General features: G+C 42.3%; 1 protein-coding gene across 1 annotated transcript in view; it reads left to right on the top strand.

The window, feature by feature from the left end:
- The window catches only part of LOC149163218 (integral membrane protein (Protein of unknown function DUF92, transmembrane)), a 96745-nt gene that overhangs the window by 61375 nt on the left and 13497 nt on the right, over positions 1-21873 (top strand). The window contains exon 3 of the mRNA XM_089437577.1: positions 9747-9969. Coding sequence (XP_089293703.1) covers positions 9747-9969 — 223 coding nt within the window. The remainder of the gene's footprint in view (positions 1-9746; positions 9970-21873) is intronic.

Below are 21873 nucleotides of genomic sequence, written 5' to 3'. Positions count from 1 at the left end.
CGCTGCAAGGCTTTTGGTGAATGGATAGGTGCAAAACAATTTTGATGCCCTCCACAAAGTGATTGCTCCATAAATCTTGATTAAAAAAAAAAACTCTTAAGCTTGATTTTAATAGCAAACTAACCAATGATAAGATGCCATGTCACCACCTCTTAGGGTTTTAACCCACTAACTAGGGTCTTTAGCTTTAAACACAATATCTCTCAAACCGGGAGGCCTCTCGGGGCGTGCTACATACGACTGGAATCGACTCGACGAGAAGAATCCATTGACGAGTATCTCCAGGGAAATTTCAATGATTTTCTTCTTGAAAAACCTCCAATAAGTGTGGGGTATGTCCATTGACCAGGACATTCAAACCCTGGAGCTAGAGTTTCTATGTAATGTCCCTTCTCAATCAATTTTGCCAAAGGGAGAATTATCATTTTCGCAATTTTGTAGCCAGCACAATTTTGGACACCAACTTAGGAGAAGTGGGTTGAAATACTTTGGTTGGTGGAATGTGGGGGCCACACCCACATGAAATACACACCCCCTTGGAAGGAAAATTGAATTGGCTAAGGATGATCGAAATATTTGGGTGGAGGGACCCACGTGAGGAAGGAAGAGAGCTAGTATAAATAAGAGGGGAGTAGCAGCGATTGGAACCTTTTTGACATCCTATCATTTTACCTTTGTTGCTCACGCTGTTCAGCTGGATTACAAGTGTTGTTGAGCACACACGTTTTCCAGGGAGAAGACTCGCCCTTTTCTACGGTGGAGCTTGAGTGCCACCCTAGCGAGGCATCACAAACATTAGTGGAAGGATTGAGGGGAAGATTGTGGCACTTCTAGCTAATCTCTTCAACTAGTTCATACTCCACGTAAAGGGAAAATCGTTTCACTTAGTAGAGCAAGTCCCTAAAGGTGTTTTGGTGAGAGAAATTGGGGGTGATTTCTTCAAGGGAAGTCCAACATTTGTGGGGAGTTTTGTAGTTGGAAATTGTTGCTTGGGGGGAGGCCGAAATTGCTCTTTCTGGGCTTGGTCTGGGGGTCATTGGGCAAAATTTTGTGGAGCTTGGGTCAGCCCTCTTGTGCGAGATTTTGGGTGGAAACTCTTCATATCTTCCGGGCATAATTTTTGGAGCATCTCTACAGTAGATTGTGGAAAGATAAGGCACTTTCAGTGGTAGAGGACTTGGGTGGGACGTAGTTTCTGGACTGGAGGGCGTGGCACAAAATTGGGTAATTCCGGGAGGTCTGAATTAGCCCAATTCCTTTTTGGGTTTTGTTGAGCTAGTCTTCAGAAGCACCTTCCTAATTTAGCAAAATTTTTGGAGGTGTTTTGAGCCCTCAAACACCAATTTTCAGTAGCAGCAGGGCAAAAATTAATCGGTGCAGCTTACAGTCTTTCTGAGCAAATTTTGTGGGGAAATTCCAACTACTTTCACCTGGATATTTGCTTGCTTTTACAGCAAGCCTAGGTGCACACTTTCCACCACATGTTGTAATCAAATTTCAGCTCACTATTAATAAAAGACTCAAAATTTTGTTGCTGCAATATGGGCTTTTAACTTGTGCCTGTTGTGATACATTTCCAAAAATTTATATTTGTTTGATGAGTTGTAGCCAGTGCATGTTTTTGATATTTCACTTAATATTTCCATTAGGAATATTATAGTGGTATCAGAGCATGTTCTTGGCCAACTATGGGCTTAAGAGCAGGTGATGACAAGGCCATTTGGTGGAGCAGTATATCGACATAGAGGCAAAGGCAGAGATAGAGGAAGGGGCCGAGGTAGAGAGGGGGAACCAGATCCATTCTCTGATACGGAGGTGGAAAACATTAGGGGTCACATGGACAATCAAGAGGACAATGAGCAACCCAGATAAGGGGGTCAAAACCAAATTTTAGAAGAGTTGTTAAGGACAAACCAACATATGTTGAGGCAAGGACAACTCATGATGGACATGATGCAGTAGGTGATAGGCTTGCAAGTGAATGGGAGGCCAGAGGGAGAGCACCAAGGTGATGGGGATTCCAGAGCCGTGGGAGGTAGTCGTACCTTTCAGCCCCACACACCCCTTTGCATGGGTAGGAAGGTCGTCCCACAATGCCTCATTTCGTGGATGAGCTAGAGCCCGAGAGGGAGCCAGGCCCAGTTGTGGAATTATTCCACTCAGTTGCATCAGGCATTGATGAGTACGAGGGGTTGGATGCCAGGATTAAGAGGGTGATGTCCTTTGGGGAGTACATACACCTCAAGGAGAGGCATACCACTGGGGTTGGAGCACACTATAGAGGGGGGTAGTCTAACCAATGGGTATAAAAGATAGGGGGGAAGTTACATTCCCCAACTTTGATGGGTCGGCTATGAGTTCAGCCAAGGCATGGGTTCAAAAGCTAGACACATACTTTCGCTTGAACCCCATGCGTGAGACAAATGCTTTCCAGTTTGCTACTCTACACTTGGAGGGTGATGCATAGGAGTGGTGGTACCATGGGCTGATTACATTGGGGCATATCCACATCACTTCTTACACAGAGTTCACCTGGAGACTGATTGAGAGGTTTGAGAGGAAGGACCCTGAGCTACACTTCAGGGAATTGACCCACTTGAGGTAGACTGGTAACGCAGAGGCCTATATTTCAGAGTTTCAAAGGCTGGCCGTGATGGTGACCGACATTTCAGAGGCCCAGTTGATTATGTTGTTTGTGGAGGGGCTTGCTGAGCCATTACGTGGTTGGGTGAGGTCCTATAAGCCCACATCCTTGATGGACACTATCTCTAGGACCCAGGACATGATTGATGTAGTGCCTAAGACCCGGGCCTTAGTTCCCACAAGATCCACTGCCCCGCAGGGGAACAGGGACATTCGACCACCTCAGAGGGATGCAGGACGTGGCCAGTTGGACAAGGAGACCAGGAGGGACCTCAGGAGGAGGAAGCTATGCTTCATGTGCCAGGAGCCTTGGGCACCTGGGCACAAATGCACCAAGGGAAAGGCCCATTACATTGAGGTGTATTCAGACAGTGAGCCGGATGAGGAGGTTGGGCTAAGTGCAGATCAGGGAGATGAGGGGGCACAATGATTAGGGGGAGCACCACCACCACCACCACCACCACCCCATAGAGGAGGATTGTTTGCTCCATCAGGGGGAGTTCTCGCTTCACTTCGGGGAGTTTCGAAGTACTTGATACTCAGGATCAGAGGGACTGTGCAGGGGCAACGAGTGTCAGTACAGTAGGGCCACCAATAACTATATTGATGCCCAAATGGTGGAGCAAAGGGGCATCCACACAAAGACATTTGAGGGGTTCTTGGTGTTGGTGCTAGGAGACTGGACGATGCAATGCACGAAGTATGTTCCCAGCTTGACTCTGACGATGGGGAACTACTTCGTCATTGACCATTTCTTTGTGGTTGATGTTCCAGACACCAATGTGGTGATGGGTGTCCAATGGTTGTACTCGTTGTGGAGGGTCACCACTGGCTGGAGTTTACAAGCCCAAATGGGAAGCTAGCAGTGCTGAGAGGGACGCACTCTTATCCATCCCAGATAGTTTCCGCTCATCGGATGGAGGCAGATCTACAACATGGGGACATACAGTGGGCAACAGAGCTTAGGATTTCAGAGATGGGGGCTCCAACATGACTTGTGTATCCAGACATACTGGCCTTGTTGGAGAGACACTAGGGGGTTTTTAGGGAGATTCCTGCAGGCGGACCACCAGACGGAGGGTTTGAGCACACTATTCAGCTGGAGGATGGGGTGCACGCAGTCATCACTACCCCTTATGGGCAACTCAAAGCCTATCGGGACGAGATCGAGAGGGCGATACAGGGGTTGCTCAGATTGGGGCACATCAAGCCTAATTCGAGTCCCTTTGCTTTTTCCGTGGTGTTGGTGAAGAAAAAGGATGGGACTCTCTGCATGTGCATCGACTACAAAGCTCTCAACAAGAAGACATTAAAGAATAGGTACCCCATCTTGCACATTGATGAGCTAATGGATGAGATTAGGGGACCAAGATACTTCTCTAAGATAGATCTGTGCTCGGGGTATCACTAGATTTGGGGGAGGGAGCATGACATCCCCAATACTGCCTTTCGCTACCACTATGGACACTTCGAGTTTTTGGTGATGCCCTTCGGGCTAACCAATGCTTCGACCACATTTCAATCCTGTATGAATCACATATTTCGTGGGCAGTTGTGGTGCTTTGTCCTTGTCTTTTTTGACGACATTCTTATCTATAGCCGGACTCGGGAGGAGCACCTTCAACACCTAGAGGAAGTGCTTCACATACCTGAGGAGCAACAATTGTATGCAAAGATGTCTAAATGTGAGTTTGTTCTTACGAAGATGTTGTACCTTGGGCACGTGATAGGGGAGGATGGAGTGAAAGTACACCAGGAGAAGATCAGGGCCATTCTGGATTGGCCAACACTCATGAATGTGACAGAGTTGAGGGGATCCCTGGGCATTTGCACGTACTACAGGAGATTCGTGAGAGGATTTTCACAGCGTGTTGTACCCCTCGTGAACTTGACGAAGAAGGGGACCTTTGAGTGGACGTAGGTAGCACAGGTGGCATTTGAGCACCTTAAGAAGGTCATGAGCAGTTGTCCTGTTTTGGCTTTGCTAGATTTCACACGGTCGTTCGTGTTGGAGTTGGGGCTATGTTGACATAGGGGGGCCACCCTATTGCATTTGATAGTAGGAAACTACTGCCCCATGAGCGATTGTACTCTATTTATGATAAAGAGATGCTGGCCGTGATGCATGTGCTAGCCAAGTTCAAGTAGTATTTGGTGGGAAACCGGTTCAAGGTGAAGAGTGACCACAATAGTCTTAGGGTTTTTCTTAGAGCAACAAATGTTGCAGGAGCGACAACATAAGTGGGTGAGTAAGATCCAGGCCTATGACTTTGAGATTGAGTCCGTCAAAGGCATGAAGAACGTAGTAGCATATGCCCTTTCTCGGAAGCCCGCGACATTATCTCTGATGGATGTCACTCATGATTGGAAGGCTCAACTCTTGGTTGAGTATTCCAAGGATAGGCAAGCTTGTGAGATATTGGATGGCACATATGGGGATGACAAGTTTAGAGTGATGGATGATGTGATATATTATAAGGACAGGATCTACTTAGTACCCGGATCTTAGCTCAAGGAGAAGATTATGTAGGCAGCTCACGACTCCCCCCAGCAGGGGACCTGGGGTTCCTCAAGACATATTGTGCCATCAGGGAGCATTTTTCATGGAGGGGACTCAAGGGAGATGTATTGACACACGTGCAGGAGTGTGTAGTCTGCCAGAGGAATAAGGGGGAGCTACCACATTCAATAGGACTACTTTAGCCATTCCCTATACCAAAGTGGAAATGGGACAGTGTATCCATGGATTTCATGACATGACTTCTAGTTGTACAGGGACAGATTGTATTTACATTGTGGTGGACAAACTGACCAATTTTTCTCACTTCTTCTCTATCCCTTTGAGGTCTTCTGCCTCTCAAGTAGCCGAGCTGTTCTTCAGAGAGGTTTTTCGACTGCATGGTATCCCAAAGACCATAGCCAACGACCGAGGAAACAGGTTTATGGGGGCTTTCTGGAAACACTAGCTATCACCCTCAGACGGAGGGGTAGAACGAGATTGTGAACAAGTGGTTGGAGGGGTACCTGCGTAACTATGTGACTGGGCAACAAAGATCATGAGTGAAGTGGCTTGACCTGGGAGAATTCTACTACAACACTACTTACCACATGTCGATTGGTATGTCTCCTTTCTGAGCACTTTATGGCTATGATGCACTTTCTTTTTCTGACATGATTTTTGCAAATAGCAGGGCCCCTGGGGCAAAGGACTGGGTCCAAGAGAGCTAAGAGATCTCAAGGACAACTTGCAGGTGGCACAGAACCAACATAAATTGTACGCTGCCAGACGCAGGGTGGAGAGGCAGTTTGAGGTGGGGAAAATGGTGTACTTACGTTTTCGGCGGTACCGACAGTCGTTATTGAAGAAAAAGGGGGTCAAGAAGCTCAAACTCTGCTTCTATGGGCCTTACATGGTAGTCAAGAGAGTTGGGGAGATAACATACACGCTGGAGTTACCCCCAGAGAGCCGAAATTATAATGTATTTCATGTCTCATGCCTGAAAAGGGCCTTGGGACATCAGGTTACAACAACCACTGAACTGCCTCCTTTGGATGATGAAGGGCAATTGGTACTGACACCAAAAGCCATCCTGGAAACACGGGAGAGGAAGCTGAGGAGCAGGGTCATCTAGGAGTACTTGGTTAGATGGAAGGATTTGCCGATTGAGGATGTTATGAGGGAGAGTGAGCAGATCTTGCAGCATCCAACATTGCAGTTGCTTGAGGACAAGCAACAATTGGGAGGGTAGGTCTGTAATGTCCCTTCTTAATAAATTTCGCGAAAGGGAGAATTATCATTTTTGCAATTTTGTAGCTAGCGCAATTTTGGCCACCAACTTAGGAGAAGTGGGTCGAAATACTTTGGTTGGTGGAATGTGGGGGTCACACCCACATGAAATACACACCCCCTTGGAAGGAAAATCAAATTGTCTAAGGACAATTGAAATATTTGGGTGGAGGGACCCACATGAGGAACGAAGGCAACTAGTATAAATAAGAGGGGAGTAGCAACTATTAGAACCTTTTTGACATCTTATCATTTACCTTTGTTTCTCATGCTATTCAGCTGGGTTACAAGAGTTGTTCAACACACGAGTTTTCCAGGGAGAAGACTCACCCTTTTCTTCGGTGGACCTTGAGTGCCACCCTAGGGAGGCATCGCAAAATTTAGTGGAAGGATTAAGGGGAAGATCGTGGCACTTCCAGCTAATCTCTTTAGCTAGGTTGTACTCCAGAGAGGTCGCAAAGGGCAAATCATTTCACTTAGTAGAGCGAGTCCCTAAAGGTGTTTTGGCGTGAGAAATTGGGGGTGATTTCTTCAAGGGAAGTCCAGCATTTGTGGGGAGTTTTGCAGTTGGAAATTGTTGCTTAGGGGTGTTGATTTCTAGTAGCATCGGATGTGCTCTAAGTCTCAAATTTTGCAGGGAGGCTTAGGCACATGTATTCCAAAGAATCTAGAAAGCGTTTTGGGAAATTCCACCCAGAAACAGTTTTATTAAAATAATTAATTATTTTTAATAGGTCTCTAACTCTAGACCTAGGAAAATAAAATAATTAATGGGTATTAATCTAACTGTGGGTGTAACTTCTAGAAGAAGACAAGGATCAAGCAAAATGATCTTAGCCATTGATTAACTTCTAATCTGGGCCGTTGAATGTCAACGAGGAGATTATTTAAGGAGGCTTGAGGGTCATTTGGAAGACACGCTGAGAGAGTTCAGAAGATCAGATTTCTGAAGCAAAGCAGTTGCCGGAAGAGAAATTCGAAGTGAACTTTTGCAGTGAGGGGCAGGGATAGTATTCGAAGGGAAATCTTTCTCGGTCAGAGGATACTCAGCAGAGAAGGCAGAAGGAGATCTAGTAGTGGTAGCGCTGAGCTAGAGAGGCCGACGCAGAGCCACGTAGAGGCAGCGTAGAAGCCAAGAGGGAGTCTGAAATTTGTAGAGGGAATTCAAGTTTCAGAAGCCGGGAGCGGGGTGTAAGACCGGGAGGTAGAAATCGAATCACCTTGGCAGCAAATCGACTAGCCAAAGGATTGACGTTGTCCCCAGTAAGCTTGAAGCTGGGCTGACGCAGACACTGCGCAGAGGCAACTGGGAAAGTCGGGGGCAATCTTTTTGGGGCTGGATCAGCCAAGTTTCCCAATGATAGTGTGAGGTAATCTCACAAATATCTCTGTCAGGATTATTCTCTGTAACTAGATTGCCGAGAAGGCTTCCAGAGATGTATTCAGATTTTCCTACTGCATAATAATAAAAACCTTAGAGCTGTTGCACCAGTTTTCCCACATTGGGTTTTTGCGGGGACACTTGTCTAAAAACAACTGTCATTTGTGTGTATCTTTCTTTATTGTTCAGTTTCTTGTTTCGGCATATTGTTTAATTGGTGTAGGCTGCAATGTATGTATTTCGATGTTTGCCATAGGAAACTGCAAATAACTTGTTCATGTAAATCTAACAAGTAGAAGAAATATCATCAGCGCTGCAGTAGGAATTCCCAGGCTCAAGGAATTTTCATGGGGGGAGGGGGGGCAGGGCGAAATTGCTCTTTCTGGGCCTGCGCTGGGGTCACTGGGCAAACTTTCGTGGAGCTTGGGTCAGCCCTCTTGTGCAGGATTTTGGAATGGAAACTCCTCATATCTTCTGGGCATAATTTTTGGAGCATCTCTACAGCAGATTGTGGAAAGATAAGGCACTTTCAGCGGTAGAGGACTTGGGTGGGAGTCGGGACGCAGTTTCTGGACTGGAGGGCCTGGCACAAAATTGGGTAATTTCGGGAGGTCGGAACTAGCCAATTCCTTTATGGGTTTTGTTGAGCTTGTCTTCAGAAGCACCTTCCTAATTTGGCAGAATTTTTGGAGGTGTTTTGAGCCCAACTCCGATTTTCAGCAGCAGCAAGGCAGAAATTACTGGGTGCGGCGTACAGCCTTACTGAGAAAATTTCGTGGGGAAATTCCAGCTACTTTCACCTCGGTATTTGCTTGCTTTTACAGCAAGCCTAGGTGCACATTTTCCACCACCTGTTGTAATCAAATTTCAGCTCACTATTAATTCAAGGCTTAGAATTTTGTTGCTGCAATATGGGGTTTTAACTTGTGCCTGTTGTGATACACTTCCAGAAATTTATATTTATTTGATGAGCTGTAGCTAGTGCATGTTTTTGATATTTCACTTAATATTTCCATTAGGAATATTACATTCTAGCCATTCTTCAATGGATCTTCCAACTTGATGTAATCCAGACAAATTTAAGAGCGTTCATTAACAATTGTTGACATCAATGAAAACACCATTCAACATGCTCATGTCCCACAAATTACCCCACATATATAAATCTTTTTTCACCAACAGTTTGCTGTAGAAGATTCTGAAGGAAGTAACCAAAACTGTCTCTTATATTTCAAGGAAGTCTGAGGTGATCATGCAACCAAATCCCATTCTTGATTGTAGTTCAAATAATCCTAATGCAACTGTTTGGAGTTAAATGCCTCCTATAGTCAATTATATGCACAACACTTGAAGGTCGAAGATTGGAAAAGTGTTAATTGATTTGGACATTTTACTTTCGTTTCTAATAAGTTTAATACTATTCAATTTTAGGTAGGAATTTTAATGAGTGTGGTTGTTATTGAGCCTAAACATTCCATGGATCAGACATATTCCAAGCTATATTAAGGTGTGTTTGGTAAACAGACTGGAAAGATACCCCTGTCCTACCTGAGTTTCATAAACAGTTAGTCGTATCTATAATTGGGGTATCTGATTTGGTTACAGATGTCAATTGGTGCTTAAGGATGTTTATTAGTCCATTTTATTTTTGACAAAAGGAACAGCGTAAATGGACCCTGCATAGTTCATTAGCGTCCTGGTTCATGGATGCATGGGATCAGGGTGCATCAATGGCTTTTCGACTCATGTACATTTTTTGTGAGGGTACGAGTCTCAAATGGGAAATAGAAAGTAGTGATGTCTAGTTGGTAAAAACCAGTGTAAAATATGTGAGGTGGATGGGAGATTGGGATTATTTTTTAGTAAATAGATCAAATTATTCCATTGATATAAATGTTATATGGTGTTCTTTAATTTATTTTCTTTGCTGTTCAGGTTACAGGTGTTAATTAATAGTTCACTTGCCACAACATTAGCATTAGGAGTTGCATTTTTAACAGACTGGAATGACAGCTGTTTGGATTCAGAAAAGGCTCCTTTGGTGACTTGTTTAATTGGAGGTATTCTTGGGCACTATGCTTGCTGCAATGGTGACACTTGGTCCTCAGAAGTTGGTGTTCTTAGTAGCAGCCAGCCTCGTCTCATCACTACTTTCAAGGTATGCCCAGAGTTTCTCCTTCACCTCAGCATCAATGCGCCAGGTAAGTTTGTTACAGACAAGGGCATATTTTGGTTGTTAGATATCCCCTATCTGTGTCTATGACTTTTAGTTTATTGCTTCTTGCTTGGGTCCATGACTTAAATAACCTATATTTGCAACCAGCAGGCGTGCAAATTTGGAAGGCATATTCAGCACACTCTAGCACTTGTATATGGTATGTTAAGCATAGATAACAATTATAAAAGTTGAATCTGCCAAGAGAATGAACACGAGAATGAACACCCAGTGAGACCCTTGTAGTAAATACATCAGCAAGTAATATATTACATACCTCAGAAAGATATTGACTTTACGGCATCCAATCTCAAGCATATATTCATGCTGATTTCTCCATATGAAATATGGTCAAGGAAACATTAATACATTGCAAGCATTATAAATTATAATTATGCAAGCTAAATATAATTGTGCTTTGCAAGAGCACGCGTTACACATTATAATCACAAGTACTTACAGGAAGAAATGCTTTATAGATGACTTCTAAGTAGCTGACATATAGACAACCACAACAGAAACATGACTTTCGATGGCATGTTTTCGCTTAAGATGTACACCTAAGTGTGGGAAAAGATTCAAACCTCACAAGCTATAGTCTTTATGGTGCAGCGCTCAGAGTAGGGACTGTCACCTATTCCCTACTCATTGTGTTTAAGCTCTCTCCTAGGCAAGCTAAGGGGCGTAGTTCCTAAGGATGAAACTAAATGGAAAACTTGTTGGAAACAACGAGTCTAGGAGATCCAAGACAAGACAATTACCTCTTTAGATAACTCGATTTAAGATTAATTAGCTAGTAAGATTATTATTGAGCAATGTGAATTTTAGAAGATAGATCAAATTAAATCTATATGATACTTGATGAGATAAAAAAAAGTGAGAGACCAGTGCCTTAATAACAATGCTCAAATATAAATTAAAATACTTGCATAACAACAAAGGATATATCAAGTTACAAGATAAGCAATGCTGCAAGACAAGGTTAGTACAATGGATCAAGCAATTAAAATTATGAGCAATAGGACTTGAGATAAAACTTGCAAGTAAAGATGCTTCAAATATGATATTCAAGAGACAAAGTAAAACTTGCAAGTAATTAATGAGCCCACAATTTCCAATTACAATAATCAATTGGAAGAAAATGCAAGGTCTATCTGTTGGAAACACTGAGAGGGGGATGAATCAGTATTTCTTTTTTCTTTTTAATTGGTTAGTTAATCTTCAAAATATTCGCAGTAGAAAACATAAACATAAAAATCACCACATCAAGTAGACAGTGCACAAGTATCTGGCTTTAATCAAAGCTCTGTTATGTATGAATGTACATTCAATAATTTACCAGGTAGACCTGGAAGGAAGTGTAAGACTCCCAAGATGTTTTCAAGCAATCTGGAAGGAAGCAAATGCTCCCTGAAGGGGTTGGGATCCCATACGAGGGAAAATGGCCGAAGTACAATAGACTGTTGTCACTGCAACTCCCACTGCTTCTGCTGCTGCCACACTGCCACAGACAACTGCTTCTCTCCGCTGTCACCTCTGCTACTGTTGTTCATTACTGCAGATCATTGCCACAACTATCCACTGATGATGCTACTTCTGCTACTGAGGTCCACTCCAACTATCATTACTCTAACTGTCCACTGCTGGCATTCTTCCTGCTCAACATACTGCCCCCTTCTATACTTCACAAAACAATGTCAACAATACTGCAATTGTTGTATCAGATCATCAAGAATACTGCTAGGTCACTGCCACTTATGGTTTTGTTACCATCAGTCCATTACGATACCATCATATGTCAAGGATTGGATCATCATTGTATCATACATCAGTCAGACACTTTCATACAACATCCCTGTCATCACATCTTGGATTGTTATGTAGAGGATTCTCTGTTACGTATGAATGTACATTCAATAATTTACCAGGTAGACCTGGAAGGAAGTGTAAGACTCCCAAGATGTTTTCAAGCAATCTGGAAGGAAGCAAATGCTCCCTGAAGGGGTTGGGATCCCGTACCAGGGAAAATGGCCAAAGTACAATAGACTGTTGTCACTGCAACTCCCACTGCTTCTGCTGCTGCCACACTGCCACAGAAAACTTCTTCTCTCCGCTGTCACCTCTGCTACTGTTGTTCATTACTGCAGATCATTGCCACGACTATCCACTGATGATGCTACTTCTGCTACTGAGGTCTACTCCAACTATCATTACTCTAACTGTCCACTGCTGGCATTCTTCCTGCTCAACATACTGCCCCCTTCTATACTTCACAAAACAATGTCACCAATACTGCAATTGTTGTAACAGATCATCAAGAATACTACTAGGTCACTGCCACTTACAGTTTTGTTACCATCAGTCCATTACGATACATCATATGTCAAGGATTGGATCATCATTGTATCATACATCAGTCAGACACTTTCATACAACATCCCTGTCATCACATCTTGGATTGTTATGTAGAGGAGTCAATGTAAAGAACCTAGTCAACCAACTATAAGATCATAAGGTCATTGTCATTAGTTGTCTATTGTAGACATACATCAAGTTAAGGTCCTTGCAATCCTGCAACATGATTGTCAATAGGAACATAAGAACTCTCACTGCTATATTTGTCACAACTTGTACAAGATCATTGCCGCAATTAGGGTCACTGTCAAACATCATCACTGAGTTACTTCTACTGCTATCAACAGTACTACTGTTACCACTGAATCTACTGTTATACCACTAATACAACTTCAACTATCCTTTGCCACTATTGTTACTTCCAGTGCTGCTGTCATAAAAATATTGTCATCATTATTGTCAGGAAGGGATGTTGCCCCTATCACATATCTAGGGCTATTGTAGTCATCGGGAGAATATCGCTGTCAAGAACTTGCTGCTCCACTTCACTTTGAAATATGTGCTCTTCAATTCTGAACCTTGCTGCTCATCACTTCAACTTGGCTTTTCCTTACCTCAATCACAATCTCTGCACATCTAAAGGACTTCAAAACACAGTCGTATATATTATTGTCATATAGACTGGTCACTGTCATTGCCATTTGTTCAGTTCAAATGTGCAGCCACAAGAGGTTACAGTCATCCTTTCATTGAAGATCAATGTTGTGCAAGATTCACACAAACTCTCATCTGAAGGTCATTTCTATATTGAAATTACTGATGTCAATGTCATCAAGAACATTGTTATGTCACACACATCAATTCAATTCTTCACAGGTTCTCAGACTTCAAGGTTTAGATAGATCATGACAATCTTCAACTAAATCAGTGTATTTGATGCAGAGGCTTTAGGTATCTTATGCATGAACAATATTGTATTGCTTGTTGCTACCCTAGCAATAATGCCTACAGGTTGTATCTGAACATGATGGTTTCCAAGAATGTGTCTACAACAACAATCTGACCCTTGCTGGTGACTGTTTGTAGATAGGTATAATTGTGTTTCATAATATCAAAACTTCTGCAAAGTATCTTGTAGTCTTGCTAACATTGCAGAGTTAATCTCATGGTTTGTTCGGGGTTCAAATCCTTCACCAAGCTTATCACAAAAGGGAGGCCACTGAGATAACACCAATGCGTCTGTAAGATATAGCAGAAAAGACTTGCCGTCTTTGTTAAGTTCAATCATTAGGAATACTTGTACATGATGCAAATATGTCACAATGGATTGGTCATAGGTCAGAATAATATATCTCTCATGTTCTCACCCCACAAAATTTAATTAGTGATTAACAAGTTCTGTAGAATGCATCCACAGTCACATGCTAGTATAAAACATAATGCAGTTTTGCCAGGATTCAATTGCTTGACTCAAGGATCTGTCTGAGGAAATCAATCCAACAATAGACTGTCTCGATTGCAAGAAGTACTGAGATTGAATGTCTTAATGTATGTTCTTCTGCATATATAATTTTAGAGAAATCCACCATAAAAAATATGCATATAGTCATTACATCTGCACAAATTAGGGCTTCAAATTTCTGCAATACAATGTAAATGAAACTTCATGCAGAATTGTGATCCCAGAGATAATTGGTATACAATTATCACAGACGTGCAACTAGAGGATTCCGGGAGCTGTAAAATGAAGATGAAACCTTTGAATAGACCACAAATGAAAACCCTTGATCAATGTAGTCCAGCTTATTAAAGTTTTAAAAAGGACTCTCATTCAATATGGTCAACATCCCACGCATCCAATTTTTTTTGCGTTAGATCCATAAAAACCATGCCCCAAAAATAAAAAACAAAAAGGAAATCCCAATGATTCGGAGGCCCTGCTGCAAAATAAAACAAGACGAAACCCCCAAGACCTTCGGCAAGCAATGACATAACCTTCAGATGGAACAACAACCCAAAAATACTCTGCCTGGCCACAATAATATTTCTGATCTCCATAGACCCGAGAGTGATTTCAGCGAGAGAGAAATAACTTTTTCTCAAAATGATATTCACTCTTCTTAAAACAGCCATCTGAAACCCCAGAGAAATAATCCAATATACGGACTATCGTGGCCGCAGATCTAAGCTCATGTTTTTGATTTTACACCTCATGGATTCGAGCTTGTCATTAATATGTAGGCTTGGTTAGAACATATGAGAAGCCTCAGCTAAAAGCTCCCTGCTCTTTACAGACTTTCACCGATGGGAGGAGTCTCGGTATGAGAGGAATCAAAAGAATAGATGGATCAATGATAGGATATGGGGTGATTCCTAAAGCCTATTCACAAGAGAGGCTAAAGTAATGGGCGTACATGCTATAAAAGCAAGATTGATGGCTCTCTTAGAAGGGCTAAGAGGATACCTAGACCTAGAGTTTTAAGAGTGCTACTTGAAGAGAGGTACCCAAGATCAAGGAATTGTGAAAATTTCATCCATTGCAGCAACGGGAAATTATTCTCCTAACTGTAAATTAAATTATGCAGTGTATTTGCTATGGCAAACAATGAATAAAATTATAACTGCAATTTTCACCATAAAAGTACCGCGGAAAATAAAACGCTGGAAACTGAGAAATTATAGCACACATATAAGAATTTTGACATAGTTATTTTTGGACAATTGTCCATAGAAAAACCCAATGTGTGAAAACCAGTGCAGTAAATGAGCGTTTTATTATTATTCTTCAACAAAAATTCTGAGTACAATAATTTGGATGCTCTACTGGCAATCTAATCTAATGAAAATACTGGCAAAATTATTGTGAGAATTTTCTCTCACCCCACAACTAATTTCTGCCACCAAAATTGCCTCCCTAGCCACACGCCGAACTTCTGTGTCACCCTCTGCACAGTGCTTGCGCAAAACCTTTGGGGATTTCGGCCTTCCTCTAACTGTCTCTTCCCGAGACTAGAATATTTCCTCCTAGAATGCTGCTAACCTCCTCTACCACCTGCTACTCACCCTTTGGCTCTATCTTCTCTGCTGAATCTCTGCCACTGAGAAAATCGAACTGCCTAGGCAACTGAGTATCTGCGCTGGTGTGTTCTCCATCACCACCTCAGTCCCTTCTTATATCTTCATGTTGGGACTTTAACGACCATGCTTAAATCTTAATCGATGGCTTAGATCATTTCTGGATCGATCCATGTGAGTTTCTAGATGATTCTCACCTGATCCCAATTAATACTGATTAATTAACCATATTCCCTAAGTTTACACTTAGGAAATTTTTAAAAAACGACTAATAATTTAATTGAGATACTTCTAGGTGGAATTTCCAGATATGATTTATGGGTTTTGGAAATCTCATGTATTCTAGCCTCTCCACCAAATTTCGTGGCTAGAACACATCTGATGCTACAAAAACTAACACTCTCTCTTAGCGAGGAATGTGTTCTAGTGCTGCACACGCTGCCAAAACACTCTGTCTCTGTATCATCTTGTTAATTTTAGGCAACAATGGTATGTTCTATGCTTTAGAGCAATTTTACTTCAATTTCTTTATTAGCCCAATATCAATATTCAGATTAGCAATCACATCAACATGATAGTAAAATGCAGACAAAACATAAACATAAATAGTAGAAGACAAGCCAAGACAAGATAACACAAAATTTGGCACCAGCGAGGGACAAACTCCAATGTGGGGAAACCCTGGATCAATTCTTCTTATATTCTTCAATAGTTCAGTAGAGAGAGATAGTACAAATTATAAATCTGATAATTTATGATAGTAGCAAGAAGCCCTAACCAGAAAAGTCAATGTTGGTCAAATAGGGCAGAATTCTTCCTCCAAACAACTCGGTCAAACCCAGTCTACTTCAACCTCCAGCAACAAGCCCAATCAACCCAAAACAGTTCGAAAAGTCCAGTCAAACGCTGGTCAACGAAAGTCAAACTACAGCTAGCCCTAGGGCATTGTTTTAAGAAACGGCCGTTTCGATACCGAAACGGCCGGGTTGATCCGAGCCATTACCCTTTGCTGTGACCCGGCCCTTGGAACGGTTCGACTGGCCGAGTCAGCCATGACTTGGCCGAGTCATGGCTGACTCGGCCAACTCGGCCGTTTCTGTATTGACTCGGCCGAGTCATAACCAGTGGCCTGTAACCCCATCAAAACAGCGATTTGACATTTTTTTAATGAAATTTTGAAGTGTTTGCTGATTGGTTTGAACTCCAATGTGTTTTATGAATTAGTTAAATGTTATTTAGGGTCCATTTCCCCCTCCCAAACCCTATTTAACACACTCAAATGCTCTCTACTATTGATATGCTATTCAAATTTCATGGTAATGTTAAATTCTTAAAGTAAAAGTGACATTCTCCTTAATCTTCATTTTCATCCTTTTACTTAAATTTTTAACATTACCATGAAATGACTCAGGATGTTTGAGAGTGTTTTCGGCCTCATTGGATTTCATATGGAGAAAGTAGAATTTTAGATTTCATTCAAAATCCAGCAGACTTATCAGTTTTTCAGGATTTCAGGATTGGAGGATTGCAATGTTTCCATTGAATTTTGTCATGTATTAGGGTATGGAACTCGTATTTAATCAAGAGCACCAATCCCTCTATGTACCTTGATGTTAGTGACATTGGTTGTCGAATTCCTATGGGATTCGCTCCCAAACGAAGAGCTTCTGAAAATGTCGCTCCCGCTCCCGTTTTCGCTCTCGCTCCCCACTTTCGCTCCTGCTCCCAACTTCCAAGTAACACTGAGCCAGATGATGTTGGCAACTCTAGCAGTAGCCAGTAGTACTGGTCACAGACTTTTGTTGTAGAGGCCATTTATAGCCTCCTTGGTTATGTGTTTTTGTTTTGATCTTTATATCATCATCGTGTATGTATTGGACAATGCATTGGGTGCCATTTTGATATAATGGATATATTCATGAGCCTACTTTGATCATATGTTGTCTTCTATCTATATTCTAATGCTGTGTGTTTGGAAACATGAATGAAAATCTTTAAAATTATGTGTTTTTATAAAAAATAAATATTTAATGTATTTTTTACAATGACCGAGTCATTGAAATCGAGCCGGCCGAGTTGATACCGAGTCGGAGTCGGAGTCGGAGTCGACCCTCGGCCAAGTCGGAGTCGGAGTCGGAGTCGACCCTCGGCCGAGTCGGAGTCGGAGTCGGAGTTTTAAAACATTGCCCTAGGGCAGTGAACGCTGGTCAAATGAGAGGTCAGGTTGCCTCGATTTTAGTGCCCAAATCAGCGGCCTGCTAGGACAGAGATACATCACCCAAACTGCAGTCAAAACAGGTCAACGCAATCAAACAACAATCTTGTAGCTCAGTCAACGCTGGTCAACACAATCAACAGAACCTGTCCTTCCTTTGCACGTGTGAGAGACAACAGCCCAGATTTGCGTACCCAATCATAAGAGGAGAGAAAGAGATGATTAGATGAGATGATGATAAAATGACTTGAGGTCTCCTCCTTTTATATGCAACGTTGAGGATGAGTTGGGGGTTTGAATACCTGTTTTGCTTGCTGGCCGACCTTGACAATTTGTCCATAATATAAATAAATTCATATCTTCATTTGTACATGTCGGAATCGGATGATCTTTAGACCAATCCTACACCTCTCGGAGAGAGAAATCCAAGAAAAATATCAGCAGTCATAAATAAGATGACCCATGTGGAGTTTGGCCCTAGTTGCCAATTTTAACACTCCCTCTCAACTAGGGAGAACTCCATCTGCCAGTCGATACTATCTCTGCCACCAATGCACTGCTCTACATTGCTCTGCTCTGCTGAACTATGAAGAAATGATCGAGAATGTATCATACCATTCTTTACTGACTTGAAGTTAGTCCCAGATAAGAAATAGTGTCTCATACCATTCTTACTAACCCGAAGTTAGTTCCAATCAAAAGAGAGTGTTTCATACCATTCTTACTGACCCGAAGTCAGTACCAATTGATCCCAGATCAATATCAGCCATCCTAGCATAGGGAGTATGGTAGTACACGATGCGTCCATCGGTAGTACTATGGTTCCTATCCTCATTTCCCTACTCATTGGCCAGATGAGAGGTATTTCCCATGACTCCCAGACTACATGGGTAGGATGTCTCAGCAGGAGAAGGATGAACCACTCATCCTGCCTACATGTCGCCATGGGTATCACAGGGGAAGGCTCAATCACTCACCCTATACACAACAAACCACTAGGGGAAGGCTGAACCACTCACCCTATGGTTGCTCATCGCTCCAAGAAGTACCCCAAGCCCCTGGGAGCTCCCAAAGCTCAATGTCCATATCATACAAGGCCCTCACAAGAGGGTCTGTCCACGACTCCAAGTTGTTCTCGGAAGGCTAAGAACTTGACCTTCCCCAGGGGCTTTGTCAGAATATCGACGACCTGCTCATCAGTCCTAATGTGATGCAGCCTTATTGCTCCCCATTGTACCATATCCCAAATAAAGTGGTACCTGATATCTATATGCTTGGAGCGATCATGAAACGCGGGATTCTCTGATAATCGGATCCCACTCTGGTTGTCGCAGAGGATTACGGTGGTATCCAACACATGTCCAAACAACTCACTGAAGAGCTTCTTCAACCAGACAGCTTCACATGAGGCCATACTAGCAATTATGTATTAGGCCTCCGCGGTGCTCAAGGCAACCAATTTCTGCTTCCTGCTCATCCAGGATATCAAAGCAAAACCCAAAGAAAAGCAACATCCAAAAGTGCTCTTGCGATCCACCACACTGCCAGCCCAATCAACATCAGAATAACCATGCAGCCTGACATCTCCAGCAGCGTATCTCAGTCCATGAGTGATTGTTCCCCGAAGATATCTCAGAAGATTCTTGGCACCAATCCAATGGATATGATGAGGCTCAACCATATTGGCTTAATGTGTTAACTGCAAAACATATGTCCAGACGGGAGTTCACCAAGAACATCAGTGCTCCTATGAGTTGATGATATTGAGAAGCATTTCCCAATTCAGGTCTGGCAGCACTACCACATAAATTCCTGAAGTTAAGTTCCATCGGGGTAGTCACAGGCTTGCAGTCCACCCTCCCAAATCTTTCCAATATCTTCACAACATATTTTTCTTGAGATAGGAAAATTTCTCCTGGCTTTTGCCAGACCTCGAACCTTAGGAAGTAGTGCATCAGTCCTAGGTCCTTCATCTCAAATTCAAAAGCCAACTCCGTCTTACATTTGTGAATGAGAGGGTCTGCACCTGTCAGAAAGAGGTCGTTCACATAAAATACCAGTATGAGAGGTTTATCATTTTCAACCTTAAAGTAAAGGTTCGGATCGGCTTCACTTCTAGTGAATCTCATCTTCAATAGATAGCTATCAATCCTCTCATACCAAGCCCGGGGTGCTTGCTTCAATCCATAGAGTGCTTTCTTCAACCTGCATACATGAGATTCTCAATCATGAACCTCAAACCCCTCGGGTTGTTCCACATAGATTTCGTCTTTGATCGAACTATGCAAGAAAGAGGTTTTGACATCCTTCTAATGTAGGTTCCATCCTTGCGAGGCAGCGAGGGCTATGATCGAACAGATGGTGGTGTATCGAGCAACAGGTGCAAATATCTCATCGTAATCTACACCTTCCTTTTGAGGGGAGCCTTGAGCAACAAAGCGAGCCTTGAACTTTTCTGCACTTCCATCAGCTCCATGCTTGATTTTGTAGAGCCACTTAGAGGTGACAACCGATTTGTCCTGGGGTCTAGGAACCACATCCCAGACATCATTCTTCATAATTGACTCGTATTCTTCATTCATAGCATCCTTCCATACTTGTTGCTTCACGACTTCTTTGAATGATGAAGGCTCATTTTGAATGATAGTGCTCATGACGGTCAAGTATCCTTGATACTTGTTCGGCTTCTTGCTCTCACGAAAAGTCCCCCTTGGTGCAATATGTCTCTTGGCATCTTCGAGAGTCTCCCTAAGCCATGAGGGTCTCCTCTTGGAGGAGGAGGGCTCTTGGGGAGGAGGATCAATAGGATCCATAGGTTCATCAACATTCGGCATCGTTTCATCTTCTTTTGCACCCTGTTTTCCGGTGTCAACTTCTTTGTCCTTCCTTGGGATAGGAAGGTTGTTGATCTTGCTGAGGGCCATATCTTCATCAAAGGTGACATCATGATTTGTCTCAACTTCCCTTTGACCAACCACATAAATTCTATAGCCCTTAGAATTTTCAGTGTAACCCACAAAGATTCCTTTCTTCGCCAATGCACCCAATTTGCTTCTTTTCTCTTTCGGCACATGAAAATATACGAGACTTCCAAAAATTCTAAAATGAGAGACATTGGCTTTCTTAACAGTAAACATTTCTTTGGAAGTCTTGGAGTCCAATGCTTGATGAGGGCATCGGTTTTGAACATACACGACGATATTTGTAGCTTCAACCCATAGGAACTTCGAAAGGCCTTGATCATGAAGCATGGCACGAACAACTTCTACAATAATACGATTCTTCTTTTTCAGCCACACCATTTTGCTCGGGAGTGTATGGTGTTGTGGTCTCCCTCTTAATGCCAACTTCTTTGCAATTATCACAAAATTCATTGGATTCGTACTCAGTGCCATTATTAGTCCTCAATATCTTGATTTTATTCTTGGATTGGTTTTCGATCATGGCTTTGAAGTGACGGAACAAGGTAAACACTTTTCATCCTTCTTTTTAAAGAAGTAGACCCAGGTCTTGCGAGAATAATCATCCGTAAAGGTGAGATAATATAAGTATCCTCCCTGTTGACCCTGCCGCCTACACCTACCTACAAGTCAGTGAGAAAAGCCTTCAACCCCACAAGGTGTGGTTGGTGGTAGGGAACTCAGAGAAGGGGTTGTCACACTAATCCCGTCTCTCTCCGTTTGAGCTATCTCCTAGGTTAGCTAAGGAGGGTGGTCCCTAATGAAAAATTAAGTTAAAAGATGTGAGTTTCTAGGAGAATGTTATAATGAAAATGGATTACTTTTAAGGATTTATGGGCAAATATGAAGTGAGCAACTTGAAATAACAATGCCAATCATTAATATGATTAAAAACCATAAAACCAGTGCTTTATAAGGGATTTGCTCAACAATTTAAAGATATAGTCAAAGTAAAATGCAATGCTCTCAAAAGAAACAAAGTAACCCTGAAATGTAAATAAGAATTGTTAGTACAAGATATGTAAGATACGAAATGCTTTTGAGATAATCAACTTTATAAATCAAAACATGTGAAACATATCTTGCCAAAACTCAAAAATTAGTAATTAATTTGGAAATGTAAAAGAAAGGAAGTGCTAAACCAAGACATCAATATGCAATTAGACTTGAAACATGAAAAGAAAACATTTGTTTGAAATGATTACAATATTTGCTTTTGGAATAGACTTTGCATATGAAAAT

This window comes from Pinus tabuliformis, chromosome 5_2 (genome assembly GCF_031772625.1).
Source record: "Pinus tabuliformis cultivar Carrire ecotype Pingquan chromosome 5_2, CPIR1, whole genome shotgun sequence".
NCBI classification, from domain to species: domain Eukaryota; kingdom Viridiplantae; phylum Streptophyta; class Pinopsida; order Pinales; family Pinaceae; genus Pinus; species Pinus tabuliformis.
Note: the sequence above shows the minus strand (reverse complement) of the source record. Positions and strands in the feature narration are given on the sequence as shown.